The sequence below is a fragment of the Entelurus aequoreus genome, linkage group LG21 (assembly GCF_033978785.1).
Source record: "Entelurus aequoreus isolate RoL-2023_Sb linkage group LG21, RoL_Eaeq_v1.1, whole genome shotgun sequence".
NCBI classification, from domain to species: Eukaryota; Metazoa; Chordata; class Actinopteri; order Syngnathiformes; family Syngnathidae; genus Entelurus; species Entelurus aequoreus.
Genome location: NC_084751.1, coordinates 30,181,928 through 30,204,809, shown reverse-complemented (window position 1 = coordinate 30,204,809; position 22,882 = coordinate 30,181,928). Strand labels below are relative to the sequence as shown.

The 22,882-nt window shown below is 38.3% G+C and overlaps 1 protein-coding gene across 1 annotated transcript in view; it reads left to right on the top strand.

The window, feature by feature from the left end:
- Positions 1 to 704: 704 nt before the first annotated feature.
- Positions 705 to 22,882, top strand: part of ndor1 (NADPH dependent diflavin oxidoreductase 1) — a 36,935-nt gene continuing 14,757 nt past the window's right edge. The window contains exons 1-9 of the mRNA XM_062031370.1: positions 705 to 830; positions 2,617 to 2,756; positions 2,852 to 2,929; positions 10,955 to 11,052; positions 11,126 to 11,224; positions 12,004 to 12,105; positions 12,211 to 12,414; positions 16,269 to 16,396; positions 21,419 to 21,630. Coding sequence (XP_061887354.1) covers positions 2,622 to 2,756; positions 2,852 to 2,929; positions 10,955 to 11,052; positions 11,126 to 11,224; positions 12,004 to 12,105; positions 12,211 to 12,414; positions 16,269 to 16,396; positions 21,419 to 21,630 — 1,056 coding nt within the window. The 5' untranslated portion in view covers positions 705 to 830; positions 2,617 to 2,621. The remainder of the gene's footprint in view (positions 831 to 2,616; positions 2,757 to 2,851; positions 2,930 to 10,954; positions 11,053 to 11,125; positions 11,225 to 12,003; positions 12,106 to 12,210; positions 12,415 to 16,268; positions 16,397 to 21,418; positions 21,631 to 22,882) is intronic.

The following is a 22,882-nucleotide window of genomic DNA, read 5'->3' as shown; positions in this document are numbered from 1 at the left end:
ATTCATTGTATCATTTTTTCTTTTAATAAAAGATGAAAAAGGGTCCCACAGACCCAAACAACACACAAGGGTGTCACCACACTGCTTGACACTTGCTCACATCCAGTACTGTTGTTTTTTTTTGCTATTTCCCTTCATGAACTGTAGGACATTTGGCAATCTTGTAAGGGGCGAGGAAAAGTTGTTCATTTTTTACAAATTTCTTCGCTGAGACCCTCCTCAACTTTTTTTGGCGAGTTTGAAAGTGGCCCTTTTCAGGAAAGAAAAAGTAAGGTTTTCATACAGGAAATTATGTAATGAATAAACCGACCAATCACATCTCTTCGCTGTTGACGCGCGCTAGGTTGTTTATTGTCGCAAAAGAGAACAATCCTAATTCCATTTTCGTCTACTGTTTTAAATGATTGGTTAGTAGCATCGTAGTGCTTCTTGTTGCCACTAAACGAGAAGCGTCAAAGCTCATTGGAAACGTATTGCAGTAAAAGTATGGATTTTATTTTGAAATATACTGTAGAGTAGACGTAATAGTTCGTTCTAACGTGAGTACTAAAGTAATAACAATAAAGAAACGAATTACATCACCGACTATTAAAGATAAAAATCTATTTTTTTATAAAGCTTTTATGTATCGAAATAAACTGAACTACAGCAAGTGAAAACGATGAAAAATCCGATTTTTCTTCTGAACTTTGAACGTGCCCTCATTTCACTGGCCTATCACGATGCGACTTTTCTGCCGTAAAGTGTGACCAACTTGTCCGGATAGGAGATCTCTGAGCGTTACTGCGAAGCACTTCTATATGATTTTAAAGCCATTTGTGACAATAACTGTAAGTGACAATTTTGCATACTTATTGATATATTAATATTGAGAGGAAATACATATTTGAACCGTGATTCATAGTCTTGTTAGCCTGCTAGTACTTAGCAATAGTCATGTGTTCTGTATGAGAGAAGTGTCGTATGTCAATAATATTAATACTTTTGAACTACCCAAACCATTATTGTTTGTAAACGGAATATCTAATGATTTTTAGTAGTATGTCTGTCTTTAGGTAGCTGGCTGACAGTAACAGTAGGTACACTTATACAATTAAACATTGTGTAATGAACCTGCCCTTACAAATGTTAAAACATTAGTTGTGACAGAACAAGATGACCCAATTAACATTAGTACATGTGTTAACTTTGATAATTTTCTTACAGTCTTATTGGGGTCCATGCTGGAAATGACTACTGTGCACTAGGCTTGTCCAAAGTCTGGCCTGGAAGCCATTTTTGGCCCGCATGTCGCGACCTGCTGCATACAGTCAAACCTGTGTTAGTGTCCACCTGTCTATGGCGGTCACTTGCCGATAGCGGCCTAAAAAAAATTATCGCAGAAATAAGTAGTGGTATATACGACCCCAAAAGGGACAAGCGGTAGAAGATGGATGGATATGGATGGACGGCGTGGCGAAGTTGGTAGAGTGGCCGTGCCAGCAATCGGAAGGTTACTGGTTACAGGGGTTCAATCCCCACCTTCTACCATCCTAGTCACGTCCGTTGTGTCCTTGGGCAAGACACTTCACCCTTGCTCCTGATGGCTGCTGGTTAGCGCCTTGCATGGCAGCTCCCGCCATGTGTGTGTGAATGGGTGAATGTGGAAATAGTGTCAAAGCGCTTTGAGTACCTTGAAGGTAGAAAAGCGCTATACAAGTATAACCCATTTATCATTTATTTATATACCATGGATTTACCATGAATTGATTTACGTGGACCCCGACTTAAACAAGTTGAAAAACTTATTTGGGTGTTACCATTTAGTGGTCAATTTTACGGCATATGTACTGTACTGTGCAATCTACTAATAAAAGTTTCAATCAATCAATCAACCAAACCTTGTCTACCTGTTTAACGCAGGCCAGCAGCCACTCATTTTGCATCCCAAAACAGTTTTTTGACTCTCTATATCAGCCACTAATATCAAAATTTGCCATACCACGGTCCGTCAAAATGTAATTTCTTTTCAGATGTTTACAAGTAAAATGTGATCTTTATCAGATTTCCAGTATAAACCTGCACAAGACCCAATGTGGCCTCAATGTCATTTTGCATTTACAGTTTGATAAAATGAAAACAAAGGAAGTTGCCCAGATGAACTTAGAAATGAACTCGCTACGTCACGAAAAAACCTGGTGGCCACAGATCAGCATGTTATGGGTTTGTACCGTGGTTGTTGTGTAGAGAAAAAGGGCAGAGGATGGCAAAACAACTGCAGGATAAGGAAAAAGAGAACTGCAACAGTAAAACTGAAGTTGCTCGAACAAAAAATTACATGAAAGTCGCAACAAGGTTGCGTTGCCATTTGAACTGCAGTCACAATTGAAAAGATCAAATTCCAAACAGATTTGTACTACCTCCTGATGTGGTCAAAATCTGATGCGAAAATATCAGATTTTAAGCGTTTGGACTTGCAAAAAAAATATACAATTTGTGTCACTGGAGGGCAAAAAATCTGATTTGTTATCCAGTGTAAACAGAGCCCTAAACTCATGTGTAGTGTTTTTCCTAAAACCACCTTAAAACATGAGTGAAGGCCATGTCACTCTGAACCTTACCACTTGTGTCTTTTAGGCACAATGCCAATCCCTGTTTTGCTCATCCTGTACGGGAGCCAGACCGGCACGGCACAGGACACGGCGCAGAGGATTGCTCGGCAGGCGCTGAGAAGACGTCTGCAAGTGCACGTGTTGCCTCTGGATGACTACGATGTGGTGGGTTTTGTTTCGCAATTGTCGACAAAGTGGGGATTGTGACTCATGGTACAGGTGGTGGCTTCGCATGTGTTGTGTGTCTTCTCATGTAACAGGCCAACCTGATCTCAGAGTCTCTGGTTGTTTTTGTCTGCTCAACCACTGGTCAAGGAGACCCTCCTGACAACATGAAGGTAAAATACATTTTGATTGAGGACGTTATTGAGACTCAGCCAAGATCCACGTACAGTTCTCCATGTTTTCTTTCCCAGCCAGTTCTTCTTCCTGTAATTCCGTCAGAATAAGATTAATTGCTGCTCTTTCTGGAGAGGCTTAGTACTGCTTTTTGTCCCTATGTTTGAGGAGCCACTGAGAAACAGACTTTAAAAATAACAATAAGAATCAAAGCTGCGAGCAGCATTGAACGGGCCTTCTCCCCTCGTGCACCTTGGAGTTCATGTGAATCGGCGAGCAAGCAGGACACCGTACCAGACGCTGGTACCAATAGTTAGCAAGAAAACTGAAAGTCTGGATTAATTTCTGATACCTACTAAGTGAAGTCAAGAAAGTTTGATGTTTTAAGGTGAGGACTATGGAAGTGTTATCATAGCAAAATTATTTGCAAAACGTGTATCTCAATCTGTGCGCGTGCAATCCAATTCCCGTGAGTGTGTACTAATTTGTGTGTCTATATCAATTTGAGTGTGTGTATTCAGATCCGCGTACGTGTGTTTTAGATCCGGTACTTGTGTTTTAAGTTGTCTGTCTGTCCCTAATCAGAAAGAACCCTTGATAGGCTGTCTACTTAAAGGCCTACTGAAACCAACTACTACCGACCACGCAGTCTGATAGTTTATATATCAATGATGAAATCTTAACATTGCAACACATGCCAATACGGCCGGGTTAACTTATAAAGTGCAATTTGAAATTTCCCGGTAAACTTCCGGCTGAAAACGTTTCGATATGATGACGTTTGCGCGTGACGTCAATCGTTGAAGCGGAAGTATTCGGAGCCCATTGAATCCAATACAAAAAGCTCTGTTTTCATCTCAAAATTCCACAGTATTCTGGACATCTGTGTTGGTGAATCTTTTGCAATTTGTTTAATGGACAATGGAGACTGCAAATAAGAAAGCTGTAGGTGGGATCGGTGTATTAGCGGCGGACTACAGCAACACAACCAGGAGGACTTTGAGATGGATAGTAGATGCGCTAGCCGCCGACCTCACCTTGACTTCCTCCGTCTCCGGGCCGCCGACCGCATCGGTGATCGGGTGAAGTCCTTCGTCGTACCGTCGATCGCTGGAACGCAGGTGAGCACGGGTCGTGATGAGCAGATGAGAGCTGGCGTAGGTGCAGAGCTAATGATTTTAGCATAGCTCTGTCGAGGTTCAGTAGCTAAGTTAGCTTCAATGGCGTCGTTAGCAACAGCATTGCTAAGCTTCGCCAAGCTGGAAAGCATTAACCGTGTAGTTACATGTCCAGAGTTTGGTAGTATTGTTGATCTTCTGTCTATCCTTCCAGTCAGGGGCTTATTTGTTTTGTTTCTATCTGCATTTAAGCGCGATGCTATCACGTTAGCTCAGTAGCTAAAGTGCTTCACCGATGTATTGTCGTGGAGATAAAAGTCACTGTGAATGTCCATTTCGCAATCTCGACTCTCATTTTCAAGAGGATATAGTATCCGAGGTGGTTTAAAATACAAATCCGTGATCCACAATAGAAAAAGGAGAGAGTGTGGAATCCAATGAACCCTTGTACCTAAGTTACGGTCAGAGCGAAAAAAGATTTGTCCTGCACTGCACGCTAGTCCTTCACTTTCACGTACCTCATCCACAAATCTTTCATCCTCGCTCAAATTAATGGGGTAATCGTCGCTTTCTCGGTCCGAATCTCTCTCGCTGCATTGAAAACAATAGGAAAATGTGAGCAGCCCTTCTTCCGGTGATGTCACGCTACTTCCGGTAGGGGCAAGGCTTTTTTTTATCAGAGACCAAAAGTTGCGAACTTTATCGTCGTTGTTCTCTACCAAATCCTTTCAGCAAAAATATGGCAATATCGCGAAATGATCAAGTATGACACATAGAATGGATCTGCTATCCCCGTTTAAATAAAAAAAATTCATTTCAGTAGGCCTTTAAGCGTAACTTTTGCGACACTTCTGCTGTGTAAGATTTGAGTGCGCACATCCAGATTTGTGAGCATGTAATACAACTTGTGCGTGCGCGTTCAGAAGCGCATAAGTGTAATGCAATCTGCGCGTGCGTATCTATGATTTGAGAGATGCATGAACTAGTGTTGTCCCGATACCAATATGTTAGTGCCTTTACCAAAATGTATTTTGGTACTTTTTGGTACTTTTCGGCACTTTTCTAAATAAAGGGGACCACAAAAAATTACATTATTGGCTTTATTTTAACAAAAAATCTTACGGTACATTAAACGTATGTTTCTTATTGCAAGTTTGTCCTTAAATAAAATATTGAACATACAAGACAACTTGTCTTTTAGTAGTAAGTAAACAAACAAAGACTCCTAATTTAGCTGCTGAAGTATGCAGTAACATATTGTGTCATTTTCCATTCTATTATTTTGTCAAAATTATTAAGGACAAGTGGTAGAAAATTTATTATTAATCTACTTTTTCATTTACTGTTAATATCTGGTTGTTTTCATTTTTAACATGTTCTATCTACACTTCTGTTAAAATGTATTAATCACTTTTTCTTCTGTTGTTTGATACTTTACATTAGTTTTGGATGATACCACACATTTGGGTATCAATCCGATACCAAGTAGTTACAGGATTGGACATTAGTCATATTCAAAGTCCTCATGTGTTCAGGTACATATTTCCTGAGTTTATAAACATAATGTATATTTTTTTTAAACAAAATAAAATGTTGTGATGCTAAAAATATCAATGTAATCATAGTAGTATCGCCTAGATAAGCTCCTGTACTCGGTATCATTACAGTGGATGTTTGGGTAGATCCACCAATGGCGTTTGTTTATATTGTAGCGTCCCGGAAGAGTTGTGCTGCAGGGAATTATGGGAATTTGTTCTGTAGTGTTTATGTTGTGTTGCGGGGCAAATATTCTCCCAAAATGTGTTTGTCATTGTTGTTTAGTGTGGTTTCACTGTATGGCACATCTTTATGACAGTGTTGGCGTTGTTCATACGGCCACCCTTAGTGTGACATGTATGGCTGTTGACTAAGTTTGCATTCATTCACTTGTGTGTAGGCGGTTTAAAGTAAAGATAATGGTTGGTTAGTGATCGGACATGTTGAAGTCTTGTCTTGACTTTGCTGACTATAGATCACTTTTAACTGATCTAATATTAAGACTCCGGCGTGCTGCAGTATGTAGAGAAGCATGAATAGATATCACTCGTTCTACAGGGATGATGTTTGAAATAAATGTACTATATTTGTCGCCATGGAGACAAGGATTAATGTTTTAGAAGTAGATACAACCCTGCGAATAGACATTAGCCGCTAGCTAGCCATGTCTTAAAGCACCTCTGAGGGCGTTTCAGTGTTATAACTTCACCTCTATCTTTAGTTATTAAGCCAAACTTCGTCCGTTCTCCCTATTCTGTCTACACACTGTGTCTGCTTTTAAGTGCTCCGGTATAGTACCGAATATGATTAATTAATATCGCGGTACTATACTAATGCCGGTATACCGTACAACCCTAGCAGGAACAAAGACTTAGACAAACTTTATTGATCCACAAGGGAAATGGCTGTCTTTTTTACACTTGACTTTTGCAACACGATTTAAGAGCGCGCATCCAGATTTGTGAGCGTGTAATACAACTTGTGTGTGCGCATTCTGAAGTGCGTGCGTGTAATACAATCTGTGTGTGTGTAATCTAAGTAAGATTAAATATCTCAAATAAGGGTGATATTTGCTTATTTTCTGTCTGATAAGATAATTCTTCTCACTAAGCAGATTTTATGTTAGTGTTTTACTTGTTTTAAGTGTTTTGGTCCTAAATGATCTCAGTAAGATATTACAGCTTGTTGCTGAGATTTTATGACCTATATTGACTAAAACATGCTTGAAACTAGAATATCAACTGTTGCACAGCTGTGTCATCAACACTCACAAGTATAAAACTGCTTTTCAAAGTAAGAATTTCTTATTTCAAGCATGAAATAAAAATCCCTGACTTCGACACAATTGTGTCTCATAATTAAAACTTTGCTGTTTTATTTTTAATGAAACAATAGAACATTCATACTCATATAGTAGTACAGTTGGCACAGTACAGTAAACTGACAGTGAATATTTAAACATTTAACATGTGACATTTCAAACAATTTTGAACAGAAATAGTTCATGCACATTCAGATAAATTCTTCAAAATTACAATTAAAAAAAATTTGGTTGGGGGCCGGGCTGTAAATATACATATATATATATATATATATATATATATATATATATATATATATATATATTCCTTGCGCACTAATTGACTGAAAGACCACGCACTTGGCGCGATGATGTCATTTTATCGATGGGAAAATGCAAGAAATGTAATGCCGAGCGCATATCATTATGTCAAGATAATGGCACTAGCATTTACTTAATTTAAGAATATTTTTCAACATATTGAGAAAAAATGTCTCATATTTGTTTTTTCTATCAAGAAAAGTGCACTTGAAAATACTTATTTTAAGGTATTTTTGGGTTCATTGAGGTTAGATAATTTTACTTGTTTTGGAAAGTCTTGACAAGCCAAATTTTCTTGTTCTATTGGCAGATAATTTTGCTTAGTTCAAGTAAAATGCAGCTAACTTTTGTATTTTTTTTTCTTGTTTTCGAATACTGACTTTTTGCACTGTATCCGAGGTGTACGTACCTAAAAAAGACAGCCTATAGAGGGTTCCTGCTCCTCGCAGATCATAGATACGCTTGCGCAAAATGTATTACACGCATGCGCTTCTGAAATCTTACAACAGCAGAAATGTCACAAAAGTCACATGTGAGTAGAAAGCCAATCAAGCGTTCTTTCTGATTAGGGACAGACATACAACTTGGAACACAAGTACACAGGTCTAAAACACATACGCGGATCTAAAACAGATGTACGTAGATCTAAAACACCTAAAACACACGTACGCAGATCTGAATACAAACACAATACTGATTGATATACAGACACACAAATTAGAATACACACAAACAAATTGGATTACACGTACACAAACATGTTTGCAAATAATTTTGCTACAATAATACATCCATAGAGAAGAATCTCCGCCGCCATGATCCGGCCACCCACACGTTATACATCATCATGCTTAACATTATCAGTCTGTTGAACAGGCTCTCGCACCCATTGCACCACAGAGTTCACGCGAGTTGACCGGCAGGCCCGGCACGCATGACATTTCAGGAAGATAGGAGCATCTGTATGGAAGTTATGAAGCTTATCATTTTCCACCACAAGGGTGTGATGATGGCGCCGCAGTAGTCATGCAGTTGCACCCCCACCGAGCATCAAAAATTTCAGGAGGATAGGCGCAGGTGGAAGAAAGTTATGACTGTTATATTTTCCACCACAAGGGGGTGATATTGACACCACTGCAGTAATGCAGTTGCATCCTAGCCAATACTCCAACCCGCCATCAAAAATTTGAGGAAGATGGGAGCGTGTGTAAGGAAATTATGACTGTTATCCGCCACAACGGGGCGATAAGGGACACCGCAGTAGTCTGGCAGTGGAATCCCACCCAACACCACAACCCACCAAAAATTACAGATAATTTTCCACCACAAGGTGGCGATATTGTCACCACACTGCAGTGATGCAGTTGCATCCCACCCATTCCCGTGATCCACCATCAAAAGTTTTAGAAAGATCGGAGCATATGGAAGGAAGTTATGATTGTTGTAACTTTTCACCACAAGGGGGCGATGGTAGTGTTGATTTTAAACGTCTAAGCATGATCGGACCCAGACCTTAAAGGGGAACTGCACTTTTTAGGGAATTTTGCCTATCGTTCAATAGCATTATGAAAGACATGACAACGGATATATATTTTTTAATGCATTCTAACTCGGAAATAAATTGCCGCTTATAGTGGAGCCCTTGGGAGGCCATCTATTCCGCACATAAAACCCAATAAAAAAACATCCAGAAATGAATTAACAATACGCCATTTACATTTCGTGACTTAAGTATTAGTGATATTGTTATTATAAGGGCTAACGCAGATAAACTATTTATAGCGGCACCGGGATCACAAGCTTGTGTGCCAATGTTGACATCATCGACTGATCAGCTGCTTCTTTGTTTTCTTGCTTGTCAAACTTTATTGTCGATCGTAAATCATGCCTTTCACCTGGATAGTAGAAGGATGAAGATGTAATCCGACAAGTTGGTACAATCTTACAGCCTATTTTGACCCGGAATGATGAGAACGACACTAAAAGATGCTTGGTTACACCCCCCTTTACTTTGCGAGGATTATGAGTCATTCTTCATCTGAATGGGAATATATGAACATCCTAGCAGTCGGCATCTTAATGACAGCAGACCTTGTATAGTAAGTGATATTTTATTATGTTTCTTGGCCCACATGAAGTATGCAGTGAGTAGTAGTCAGTGATGTTGTTGGGGAAAAAAAGTGAATGTTGTAATGCGTTTTTTAAATTGATGCGCCGTGTATGCTTAAAATGACTAAAATACATACATTTTAAATGTTAAAATAAATGTGCCTTTTACTACATTACATATATACTTGCATAATATGTATAAAACCCTAATAGAGGTGTTTGGATATTTCTTTAAGGGCAGAATATAATAGGCAGAACAGAGTGTCTCCCATAGGCACCATTGTAAGTTGAGTTTTGATCGCATTTATTTATTATTTAGAATGCATTAAAAAAAAACAACATCCACTACGTGTGTTACCGATATTCATTTATTTTCTGTAACAAAATATGAACTAGGGGGCCCTCCGTTGCAACTGTCAACAACCTATGCGTGTGCACGTCCAGCTCTCGTGCGCAATTTCATGCACTTACATAGAGGAGGAGACTAGGAGGGACTATCCGGGAGGTGCGCATCTGCGCAGAGGTTTACAGTTTGAATTCAAGATTCAAGTACCCCAGCTTTAAATATGACATCAGTACGTGACAACCCCACCTGGGGAGTGACCAACAGATCTGCAATCAGGCAAGCATTTTAACACCTGAACACGCACACACGCCTCTGGCTCTCATCCCGCGGCTATCGACACCTCCTTGAGCAAAGCCGCCCACTACACCCACTTGTCTCGCAAACGGCCATTTAATGACATGCTCAAAAATAACCGAGCTGCAACAATGCATTAAGGCTGATTGTTGCATTGCATTGGATATTTTCTAGCATCCAAAATCAAACAATTCTTCCTTAAACCACGACCATCATCGCTCGCCTGCGACAGGAAGCTAACAAATACTAGAGTCCGTGAACATTGTTCCAAAGTACAGATTTTGTGTTGATTTATGGTGCATACGAAACTAATCATTGACTAATGCAAAGGAAGTAATATATGATAAAACGATGCGGCAGCTAAAGGACTTTCCCGTTAATCCCCTTTTTATCACAGAGGAAAGACCCGCCAGGTGAGCAGCTGATTTTACTACTTCCGGCGTTGAGGTAAGACAACCATGTGACTCGCGTCCCATATGTGACCAAAGCAAGAGCTGCTGTTAGTGCAGGGTGCAAAGGTGAAGTGGAGAGTGATGGTTTTCATAATATGTGAATATTAAAGATAATAAACCACCAGTTTGGTTAACTATTGTAACCGGGGGTCTGGCAAGATGTAGTGCAAGCTCAGCAGGAACTAAAGAGGCACTTTTTCATCTCTTGTTCAAAAACAGCCTCCGTCAAGAGATCTCTTTTTCCCACCAGTCACTTTAATATGCTGCTCGCATGCAAGTTTCTAACAACAGAATAACTATCATGTTGTTTGTTTTTTTAATTTGAGAGCCCCAATGATTGGGTTAGCTTTGTGCCCCCTAATGACTAAATGCGTCCCAGCTTACGTACTGTGGACACTAACTCCTGTTATGAGTTAGTGCATAAATATAGCACTAACTTCCCCAACCTAGTAATTGATGAATGGTAACATGGAAATCAAGTGGTATTACAGTTAAAACAAAAAGGCCACGCTGAAGTTACTTCTCTGTGCTTTTGTTTTTCTCCAAAGAATTTCTGGAGGTTTCTCTTTAAAAAAACGTTACCGGTTGGGTCTCTGTGTCGGCTAGACTGTGCCATACTGGGCCTAGGGGACTCGTCTTACCCAAAGTAAGTATGCGTTGCTGTCTCTACAATGCACTTACACACTCTCCTCTTCATCAAGTATCTCCTGTATTTGGAGGTTCAATTTTGTGGCCAAGAAGCTTCACAAGCGTCTCGTGCAGCTAGGCGCCACTTTGTTGCTGCCTGTCGGCCTCGCTGACGATCAGCATGACCTAGGGTAAGTGATAATAGGTGCATTATGGATGTTTGGGATTGAATAACTGGGTGTACACACCAGGCAATCCCTTAACTACCAGACCATGTAATAGGGTGTTAGAGTTTTAAAACAGATTTATATCATTTTGAATTAAAAATAATTGGGAAAAATAGGATTATACTAAATATGCATAATAATTAAAAAAATAAAATTGTGAATTCTTTAATGCACCACCATATAGCATGCCACACATATATGCACTAATACTGTAGGTCGGAACTGTGAGTGTTTAAACTTTTTCCATGGAGAGTCCCATCCTGAAAAATCAAAAGGAAACAGGGATTTTGACAATTTTCATTTTGTGAAATAGTCTAAAAAACTAATATGACAAGAAAGTGTTTGGTTTTTTCTTCAATTGAAAGTACACAAAACCTTCCAATAATGAAATCACTTACCAAATCTTCTGAAAAATTAATTTTTAGGTTTTCATGAGCTGTATGCCATAATCTTCAAAATCATAAGTTTTAAGATATCTTGAGTTGCATGTTATGAGTTTATATATTAATTTCACCTGTAACTCTAATCTCTGGTATAAACGAACGAGCCTTTGCATTATATTCAATTTTGTTTAGTTTAACCTGTATGTTGCCTTACCATTTTTGACATGAACTGGCAGTATTTTCCAAAAAAAGATCACTCATGTATTTTGTTTTAGACACAAATGGCTCTGTGTTAAAATAGAATATGGAATATTGTTTAGTTTTATGCCAGTTGTAATAATAATTGTTTTTGTAAATCAGGCCTGATGCTATAGTTGATGTGTGGCTTACATCATTTTGGCAAAACATGGCTGCCTTGTACCCAAGCCTTACATATGTGGTCCCGTTGAGGGAAGATGAGCCGTGAGTATCCTCTTAATTTAACACATAATAGCAAATTGTCTATATTGATGTAGACTCTCTTGCATGTTGAATTGTTGAATTCACCTTGGGCCAATTTCTCACCAGACTTCCTCCGTCGTACACTTTCCATTTCCTGGATGGTATAAAAGAGAAGACCGATGATTGTCAGAAAATTCAGACACAACAAGCTGCTCCTTCCCAGTCTCATCCCTTCTATGCCAAACTTCTGTCCAACGTGAGGGTAACTGACCAACAGCACTTTCAAGACGTGAGGCACATTGACTTTGACATCAGTGGCTCCAACATACAGTACGTCTTCTTCAAGCTTTTCCATTATTGATATCGGCCCAATATTAACAAAAAAACAGGTATCGGATTATATTGGTTTGCATCTAAAATCTCTGATATAATCGCTCTTATACAAGCAGTCCTGCAGCATGTTTATTTGTGCAAAGATGGACAGCCAGTTAAAATTTAAATGTGCTCTAAAAAGCACACAAGGTTGGTATTTTAGTCACGTCTACAGGCTACTAGGAGTTACCAGCTACACAACAGCTAAGCACATAATAGCACACAAGCTAGACATACGTAATAGGTGTCCTTAATTGAACAATATTGCAGTCTAAAACACCACATTTGTCAATCTAAACAAGTATCAAATAGTTATAGGTTCCTATTATTTACAGATACAAGTCTGTTGTAGTTTCAGCTTAGATGCGAGCCCATAAATTAAAGTGCTCTGTTACTGGTTTTATTACCAGCTCAGCTCACTTCACTGACTTCAAGACAAAGACGATGTACCCACTTAAACGCGGGCCCACGAAGCACAGTGCCCCGCCTCGGTCCGAGGGCAAGATACATATACAGAAGGATTTACCAAAACTATATTTAATTGTCCAATAACAGTCGATATATGACAATTTGTAATGATATGTTAGCATGTAGAACCCTCCGAACTTTGATATTTTTAGCAAGTAAAGCGTAACCGCCACACTCAGCAGGAGGGGGTGGGGCACCGAGGGGTTCATTTGCATCTAAAAAAACAGCCTCCCAAAGCCTCTGTTTTGAGAGACAGTCAGAAGCTTGAAACTGGGTCTGTAAAGCAAAATGTATGTGAAATTTTGACCAAAGCAACACCATTTAATGTCATGTAGGCCACAAGGAAATGTTTGAAGAATTCACAATATGACCCCTTTGATTAAAGACAGCATAAGTCCATTCCAGACAGTTAATGATAAGTAGGTTATTTGGCAAATTTAGCTTGATCAAGCTTTTTCTAACATTCCCCACTGCAAAATAATAAAAGTACTGTTTGTATGAATCCTGATAATATTGTATACGATAAAAATTGGCATACAGTTAAGGCTCCAATATCAGTATTGTATCGGAATTGAAAAAGCTGTATCAGGACGCCCCTATTCAGCACATTGCTGCATATTTTGGAATTCTGTTTCCAGTTGGTAAACATTTGTAAACTAATAACGCTTTCTCTTGTATTTGACTTACATTTTTCTTGTCATATTTTATGTATTTAATAGAAACAATGAACAATTGTTTGCAGCAATGTATGAAATACCCACAGAATACCGGTACTAAAATATATCTAATGCTAAATTATTAATTTCAAGATAATTCGTAACTATACCTGAATCGGAATGGGATGGGATACTGATATCTGGCGTAGTTGATAAGCTAATAGTTTACCAGCTTTATCGCCATGTTCATAAAACTGAGATCTTGTAGTTTCGGGTGATGAGCAATCAAGCTGGGGGTGAAGCCAACAGTTAAAGTCTCCTCCTAGTATTAAAGCTGGGGTACTTGAATCTTGCGTCACCAGGCAGAATTCAAACTGTAAATCTCGCCCACCACTCTGTACACCTCGCTGATAGTCCCTCCCAGTCTCCTCCTCTCTGGAAGTGCATGAAATCGTGCACGACAGCTGTACGTGCACGTGCATAGGTTGTTTAAAGTCTGATGTTGCTGAAGGATCCCCTAGTTTGTATTTTGTAACACACGTCGCCACCCAAAAGGATACACACAAAATATAGGAAAATGGAAAATTTTTCATCAATTTTTTCGACTTTTCCCTTACTTTTTAAAGAAACCATTGAATTCAAATGACAGAGATAATTCTAAATATTGTTTTTATTTATTTATTTAAAAAACTAATAGTTTAAAATGACTCCGCATACACTGCATTTTACTCTTAGCAAAATTGTAAATTGTATATTGTGGTTCTTTTTAGACCAGATATAAACTGCTCTTTTTATGGAATCATTTTCAAATAATTAAATTAAGAGCTTCTCTTTGGAAGCAATACTTCTGCTTAAATAGAATACTGCTGTTAACGAAAATGTAGCATTGGACATTTTGCATGCCAATAAACAATTTTAATCTCCAACATTGAGCTCAATAAAGTGGAAACTTCAAACTTATGTCTTGGATAAAATACTTCTGTAAATAAAATTGTAGTATTATACATTGTATCCAGATAAATAATGAAGTAAAACATTGAGAGGACTATAGTTTCTTTCAGTAAGTAGATAAAGTAAATAGAGCCTTTTTCATTCCCACATCTTGACGGTGTGCAGAGCAACTGCTTTAGTGATCACTTTACGCATTGTGCTTCTTTTTCATCATACATGGCATCATCATACATAACTTGTGTAAATGATCCCACCATAGTATGGGGATTTTTAGCCCTTAGTTAGTTTGTTGTTGTGTCTTGTTCGCCTAGTAAGGAGTTGAATTTCCCACACTCGGCTGGAGGCTTTGGTTTCAGATGCTGGAACAAGTTTGTTGTGATGCTGCCTTTTTGAAACAAACTTTGCAGCGTGCAGTCTCTTGTTCCACACCTGTTGCCGCAAAACCAAAGTACAAGCTACACAAGCTCCTGAGGGCCAAAAAGTAAGACGGAGCCAAAGGAGAAAAACATTTTCTGCAACAAAAAACTTGAATATATCGATAAAATCGATATATCGCTCAGGCCTACTACATACAAGGCATAATGATGCCATATGTACATACAGCTCGCTTAAATAGCATGGTAACGTCCCTTAGCTTTCAGTCATGCACTGACCACATAAACCTGATTAGCACTCCACACAAGTCAATAACATCAACAAAGCTCACCTTTGTGCATTCACGCACATCATAAACGTTTGGTAGACAAAACTAAACAAAGAAGGAGTGGAATAAAATACTTTTCTGTGGCAGCGTCTGAGAAAGTTATACATGTGAACTGCTCTTCTCACCTCACAGGGGGTGAATACGGGGATGGGTCAAATGCAGAGGACAAATTTCACCACACCTAGTGTGTGTGTGTGACAATCATTGGTACTTTAAATAAACTATTGCGTCACAGTCCACACAACTATGGTGAGTTCAAGGACTGCCGAAATTAGGATAAAACAGCGCTAGCCAAATACTTTCATTAGTTAAGCATTAACACAAACATATTAAACAGAGGGCTTTCTAACAATTAGGAAGGTTTGTGTCATATTTGTCCTCCTACAGAAACCATATTAAGACAAATAGATTTTTTTAAACTTTTTTCATTTTCCTACATTTTTGAAAATGCTGACTGCCGCAGTAGATGTAGCCTGTGTACTTAGACAATACAACATATGACATAAAAAAACATATAAACTAAAACGACGCAACATATAACACAACATGTAACATAATACCAAACAACATTTAACACAACACAGCGTATAATATAACACAATACAGTATATACTGTAAAATAACACATCATATAACATGTGTCAACATATAACATAACACAGCACATAACAAAACACCAAATACAACACAACACAACTTATAACACTATGTTATATTTTTTTACACAACATATTCAACAAAAGCATAACTCACAACACCACAAATAACATAACACATTACATGACATATAATATAAGTCAACACTGCTTACCGTGTACAACATACTGTGCAACTATGAGTGCTTATTAATGGGGTCAATCTCCATGACAATCCAAACAGCCACAGGTTAACAAGCATCCACACTGTTTGTAATAATAACCAGTTTGTATGTTCCTGTGCTGATGCACAGATTGTGGTGAACTGCACTGTTTCATACAGTATTGGCTTACATCACCAATCAAACCACAGCTCAGTGCTGCTGTTGTTTTTGGTAGTTTTACTGCAGGTGACGTGGTGATGATGTATCCTTGCAATGCCCCAGAGGACGTTCAGCAATTCTGTCAGCTGTTGAGATTGGATCCGGAGGCTAGATTCTCTCTTACAAGCACAAATGGCTCTGCAGGTAAGGTTTTAAGCTGTATTCATGGTAAAAGTTAAGTTTAGCCCAGACATGGGCAAATTATGGCCCGTGGTTAAAAGGGAACTGCACTTTTGTTTAATATTGTCTATTGTTCACAATACTTATGAGAGACAAGAAGACAAAAGGTTTTAGTTTTTTTTGTATTCTAATTTGCAAAAATTGTCTCGTTCCAGGTGGCTATCAAAGCAGCTAGTAGAAGCAATCCATTCTGCTGCTGCTTTTTTGTCCTTTGCGTAAATGTTTTGCTGTGTTTGTTGCATACTTGTTACATTTTGCTTTATTGTAAAAGATTGATCTCAAGACGGTCGGAAGTAAAGAGGCGAGACGTTCATATGTTCTTAATATTCAGTGTTTTATCAGTTATAGTTAATATGACAAATCCCACATTATTTTTTTTATGTACATTTTTTTATTCAGCAAAAAGGCTGTACAGTTCCATTTAGTTTTTGAGGTTGTCTGTCATATTTCTAGCATTCTATCAGTCATATTGTAAGTGTATTGTGTTTTTAGCTTTTACCCTTATCTGCAACATTTTAGGAATCTCTTTCACTAATGCTGAACAACCTAGACATGTTTAAAGTAATCCTTAAAAAAAGAGAACCAAGCACACATACAACAGAATGCGTGACACTTTTTACAGCTAAAATATTCTGTCAAAAAAAATTAGACACAGACAAACTCACTGTGTCATGTTAAAATCAGAAATAAAATAATAAGACCGGTGAATATTGTCACACAATCATCAGTCAGTCTCTTAGACAGAAATATCCTGCTGTTTTAATGCCATATACTGTACTGTGTATACAGTATGTGTTTCTGTATACTATGTGTGTGTATATATACAGTGGGGCAAAAAAGTATTTAGTCAGCCACCCATTGACAATCAATGGGTGGCTGACTAAATACTTTTTTGCCCCACTGTATGTATGTATTCTGTATATATGTATATATGTATGTAATATTATATATATATAGTATATATGTATGTGTGTGTGTATTTATACATTTATATATATATATTTATATATATATATATATATATATATGTATGTATATATATATATATATATATATATATATATATGCAACTAACAATTAATTTGATAATCGATTAATCTGTCGATTATTACTTCGATTAATCGATTAATAATCGGATAAAAGAGACACACTACATTTCTATCCTTTCCAGTATTTTATTGGAAAAAAACAGCATACTGGCACCATACTTATTTTGATTATTGTTTCTCAGCTGTTTGTACATGTTGCAGTTTATAAATAAAGGTTTATTAAAAAAAATAGAAAAAATAAATACTTTTTTTTTAAATTAAAAAAATTAATAAAAAAATTGCCTCTGCGCATGTGCATAGCATAGATCCAACGAATCGATGACTAAATTAATCGCCAACTATTTTTATAATCGATTTTAATCGATTTAATCGATTAGTTGTTGCAGCCCTAATATATACATACAAACCCCAAAACCAGTGAAGTTGGCACGTTGTGTAAATCGTAAATAAAAACAAAATACAATGATGTGAAAATCCTTTTCAACCTATATTTAATTGAACAGACTGCAAAGACAAGATACTTAACGTTCGAACTGGAAAACCTTGTTATTTTTTGCAAACATTAGCTCATTTGGAATTTGATGCCTGCAACATGTTTCAAAAAAGCTGGCACAAGTGGCAAAAAAGACTGACAAAGTTGAGGAATGCTCATCAAACACTTATTTGGAACATCCCACTGGTGAACAGGCTAATTGGGAACAGGTGGGTGCCATGATTGGGTATAAAAGCAGCACCCATGAAATGCTCAGTCATTCACAAACAAGGATGGGGCGAGGGTCACCACTTTGTTGTGGGGACGGTGTGGCGAAGTTGGTAGAGTGGCCGTGCCAGCAATCGGAGGGTCGCTGGTTACTGGGGTTCAATCCCCACCTTCTACCATCCTAGTCACGTCCATTGTGTCCTTGGGCAAGACACTTCACCCTTGCTCCTGATGGCTGCTGGTTAGCGCCTTGCATGGCAGCCCCCGCCATCAGTGTGTGAATGTGTGTGTGAATGGGTGAATGTGGAAATACTGTCAAAGCGCTTTGAGTACCTTGAAGGTAGAAAAGCGCTATACAAGTATAACCCATTTATCATTTATTTGTTTGTGAACAAATGTGTGAGCAAATTGTCGAACAGTTTAAGAACAACATTTCTCAACCAGCTATTGCAAGGAATTTGCATTTGTAATATCCGTAATCCGTAAGGTCTGTAATATCGTCAAAAGGTTCAGATAATCTGGAGAAATCACTGCACGTAAGCGATGATATTACAGACCTTCGATTCCCTCAGGCGGTACTGCATCAAAAAGCGACATCAGTGTGTAAAGGATTCAGAAAACCAATGTCAGTAACTACAGTTTGTCGCCTCATCTGTAAGTGCAAGTTAAAACTCTACTATGCAAAGTGAAAGCCAACACCCAGAAACGCCGCCATCTTGGCTGGGCCCAAGCTCATCTAAGATGGACTGATACAAAGTGTAAAAGTGTTCTGACGAGTCCACATTTCAAATTTTTTTTGGAAACTGTGGACGTTGTGTCAAAGAGGAAAATAACCATTCCGATTGTTATTGCCGCAAAGTTCAAAAGCCAGCATCTGTGATGGTATGGGGGTCTATTAGTGCCCAAGGCATGGGTAACTTACACATCTGTGAAGGCACCATTAATGCTGAAAGGTACATACAGGTTTTGGAGCAACATATGTTGCCATCCAAGCAACGTTACCATGGCCTGCTTTTTTCAGCAAGACAATGCCAAGCCACGTGTTACAACTGCGTGGCTTCATACTAAAAGAGTGCGGGTACTAGACTGGCCTGCCTGTAGTCCAGACATGTCTCCTTTTGAAAATGTGTGGTGCAATATGAAGCCTAAAATACCACAACGGAGACCCTGGATTGTTGAACATCTTAAGCTGTTCAACTTGCTTGCATCAAGCAAGAATGGGCAAGAATTCCACCCGAAAAGCTTCAAAAATTGGTCTCCTCAGTTCCCAAATGTTTACTGAGTGTTGTTAGATAGAAAGGCCATGTAACACAGTGGTAAATATGCCCCTGTGCCTACTTTTTTGCAATGTGTGGCTGCCATTAAATTCTAAGTTAATGATTATTTGCAAAAAAAAAAAATGTGTTTGTCAGTTCAAACATTAAATATCTTGTCTTTGCAGTCTATTCAATTGAATATAAGTTGAAAATAATTTGCAAATCATTGTATTCTGTTTTTATTTACAATTTATACAACATGCCAACTTCACTGGTTTTTGGGTTTTGTATATATATATATATATATATATATATATATATATATATATATATATATATATATATATATATATATATATATATATATATATATATGTATATGTATATGTACATATATACACAAAGTTGAGGACAGAGTTACTAGCCCTCCAATTGCTATTAAAGAGAGCAATGCATTTTTAACACAGCTTTCCAAGCATCTTACTTTAATTTTGGATGCTTCCAATATTTTTATTTGCACTCAGAAACAAATTTATTCCGCGAAAACCAAAAATTACCAGATTTAAAATTATTAGCCCCCTAATAGGCAATTGTGTGTCCTTTTTAATGGATAACAGCCTGCAATTTTTTGTTAGTTTTTCACAAGTCTCACACATGTCCTGAGCAATCCCAGCCCATTCTTCTTTGACAAACTTCTCATGCTCCTGCCATGGACTTTGGTCTTCAATTCTCCCCAAAGATTGTCGATGGTATTCAAGTCAGGGCTTTGTGCAGGCCATTCAATAACATTCACTTTCTTCACCAGGAATGACTTATGTTTTGGGTCGTTATTATTCTGTACCTAATTTTGCTGCGAATGCATGAGATTTATTTTCTCCAAGACCTTCAAATATCCTTTTTTTTCTTTAGGATTCCTTCCACCTTGACAAAATTCCCAGTTGTAAATGCATGAAGCATCCCCATAACATAATACTCCCACCACCATGTTTCTCTGTGGGGACCGTGTTCTTTGGCTTGTATGCCTCTCCCTCAATGGTTTTCTTTCATTTGACCAAAGGACCCACTTCCAGTATGCATAGTTTTTCTCGAGGTTGTCCTTTACATACTTCAATCTGGCTCGAAGGTGTCTTTATTGCAGATGTAGAGTTGTTCTTGTTCTGTAGCCTTGCAGTCCAATCCTGTGCAGGACTCTAGTGATTGTCTTCTTTGAGACTACAATTCCAGGCTTGGCCAACTCATTCACTATTGGCTTGACAGTTGCTCTGTGGTCTTTAGACACATCTCTCACTAGCTTTCTTTCCAGAGTCTTTAAAAATAGTTTTTTCCGACCTCTGCCCGGCTTGTTCTGTCCCGTCTTACGGTCTTTGAATTTCTTGATCATACTTCACACTCCAGTTATTGACACTTGAAAACAGTGTGCTAACTTAGTGTATCCATCTCCTGCTTTGTGTGCATCAATGATTATATTTCTTAAGTTTGAATTGATTGCTTGAAGCGTGATGCTTTCTGAGTCCTGAATTATACAGCGTGAATTGAATCTTCCGCACTGCTCTACAGCTTCCTTTTACACAGTCAGTGTTCACTTGAAATAGGTTTGATAAACCAGACCACACGGCTTCCAACACTTGCTGTCTCTCAAACTGCTGGTAGTTTTTAAGAGGGCTAATAATTTTGACTCTGGGCATGTTTGTTTTTTTGTGAAATAACTTTGTTCCTGTGTGCAAATAAAAATATTGTAAGCATCCAAAGTGAAAGTAGGATGCTTGGAAAAGCTGTGTTAAAAATGCATTGCTCTCTTTAACAGCCCTTGGGAAATACCTAATGAAAAAATACATCTTTATAGTAGGGTTAAAAAGAAATTATGACCATGTAACAAATGTATTATGTAACAAAAAACATAGGAATGTTGTTGTATTGGAACCATGTTGCACAATTGTGTCTGGCTGATGGGGTATAGGCAAAACCTGTCATGTGTGCTCAGTCCCTGGCAGGCTTTCTCAGCCCTGCACTGTGAGCTACCTGGTGGAGAGGTATTTGGACATTGGGGCCGTGCCTCGACGCTCCTTCTTTGAGCTGCTCGCCACCTTCTCCACCAACGAGCTGGAGCTTGAGAAGCTGGTCGAGTTTAGCTCTGCAGAAGGCCAAGAGGAGCTGCACAGCTACTGCAACCGACCACGCCGCACCACCCTGGAGGTAGGGGCTTAGCGTTCAGAGTCAGTGGAGGGTTGATAATAATTACAATGCATTTTACATCTACATTTTAAGCCTAACCCATTATAACCCACAGTTAGGATTGGGCCGATAACACGTTTTGCGTGACGATAGTATTGCCATTATTTTTTTTAGACCAAATTAACATAATAATAATGCATGTATATTAGAGATGTCCGATAATGAATTTTTTGCCGATATTCCGATATTGTCCAACTCTTAATTACCGATTCCGATATCAACCGATACCGATATATACAGTCGTGGAATTAACACATTATTATGCCTAATTTTGTTATGATGCCCCGCTGGATGCATTAAACAATGTTACAAGGTTTTCCAAAATAAATCAACTCAAGTTATGGAAAAAAATGCCACCATGGCACTGCCATATTTATTATTGAAGTCACAAAGTGCATAATTTTTTTTAACATGCCTCTAAACAACAGCTTGGAATGTGGGACATGCGCTCCCTGAGAGAGCATGAGGAGGTTGAGGTGGGCGGGGTTGGGGGGGGGGGGGGGGGGGGGCAGGGTTTTAGGGGAAGGGATGGCAGGTGGTGTATATTGTAGCATCCCGGAAGAGTTAGTGCTGCAAGGGGTTCTGGGTATTTGTTCTGTTGTGTTTATGTTGTGTTACAGTGCGGATGTTCTCCCAAAATGTGTTTGTCATTCTTGTTTGGTGTGGGTTCACAGTGTGGCGCATATTTGTAACAGTGTTAAAGTTGTTTATACGGTCACCCCCAGTGTGACCTGTATGGCTGTTGACCAAGTATGTTTGCATTCACTTGTGTGTGTGAAAAGCCGTAGATATTATGTAACTGGGCCGGCACGCATCTCCCTACGTCCGTGTACACAGCGGCGTTTTAAAAAGTCATAAATTTTACTTTTTGAAACCGATACCGATAATTTTGAAACCGATACTGATGTTTTCCGATATTACGTTTTAAAGCATTTATCGGCCGATAATATCGGCAGTCCGATATTATCGGACATCCCTAACGTATATCCTTTTTAAATGCCATAAACTTGTATTTTTAATATATTGTAACATTGTAGTTGGAATGTTAACTTTTAAATCTCCAAGTTAAATAACACAAATGATCATAAAATATACTTTATCTGTTAGCAAAATGTTGCACTTGAATACAAATCACAAGAAAAAGCAATAAAATATGGGGGGGTCCTCAAATATACACAAACAAAATAATAAATAAAATAGTTAGATAAAGTAT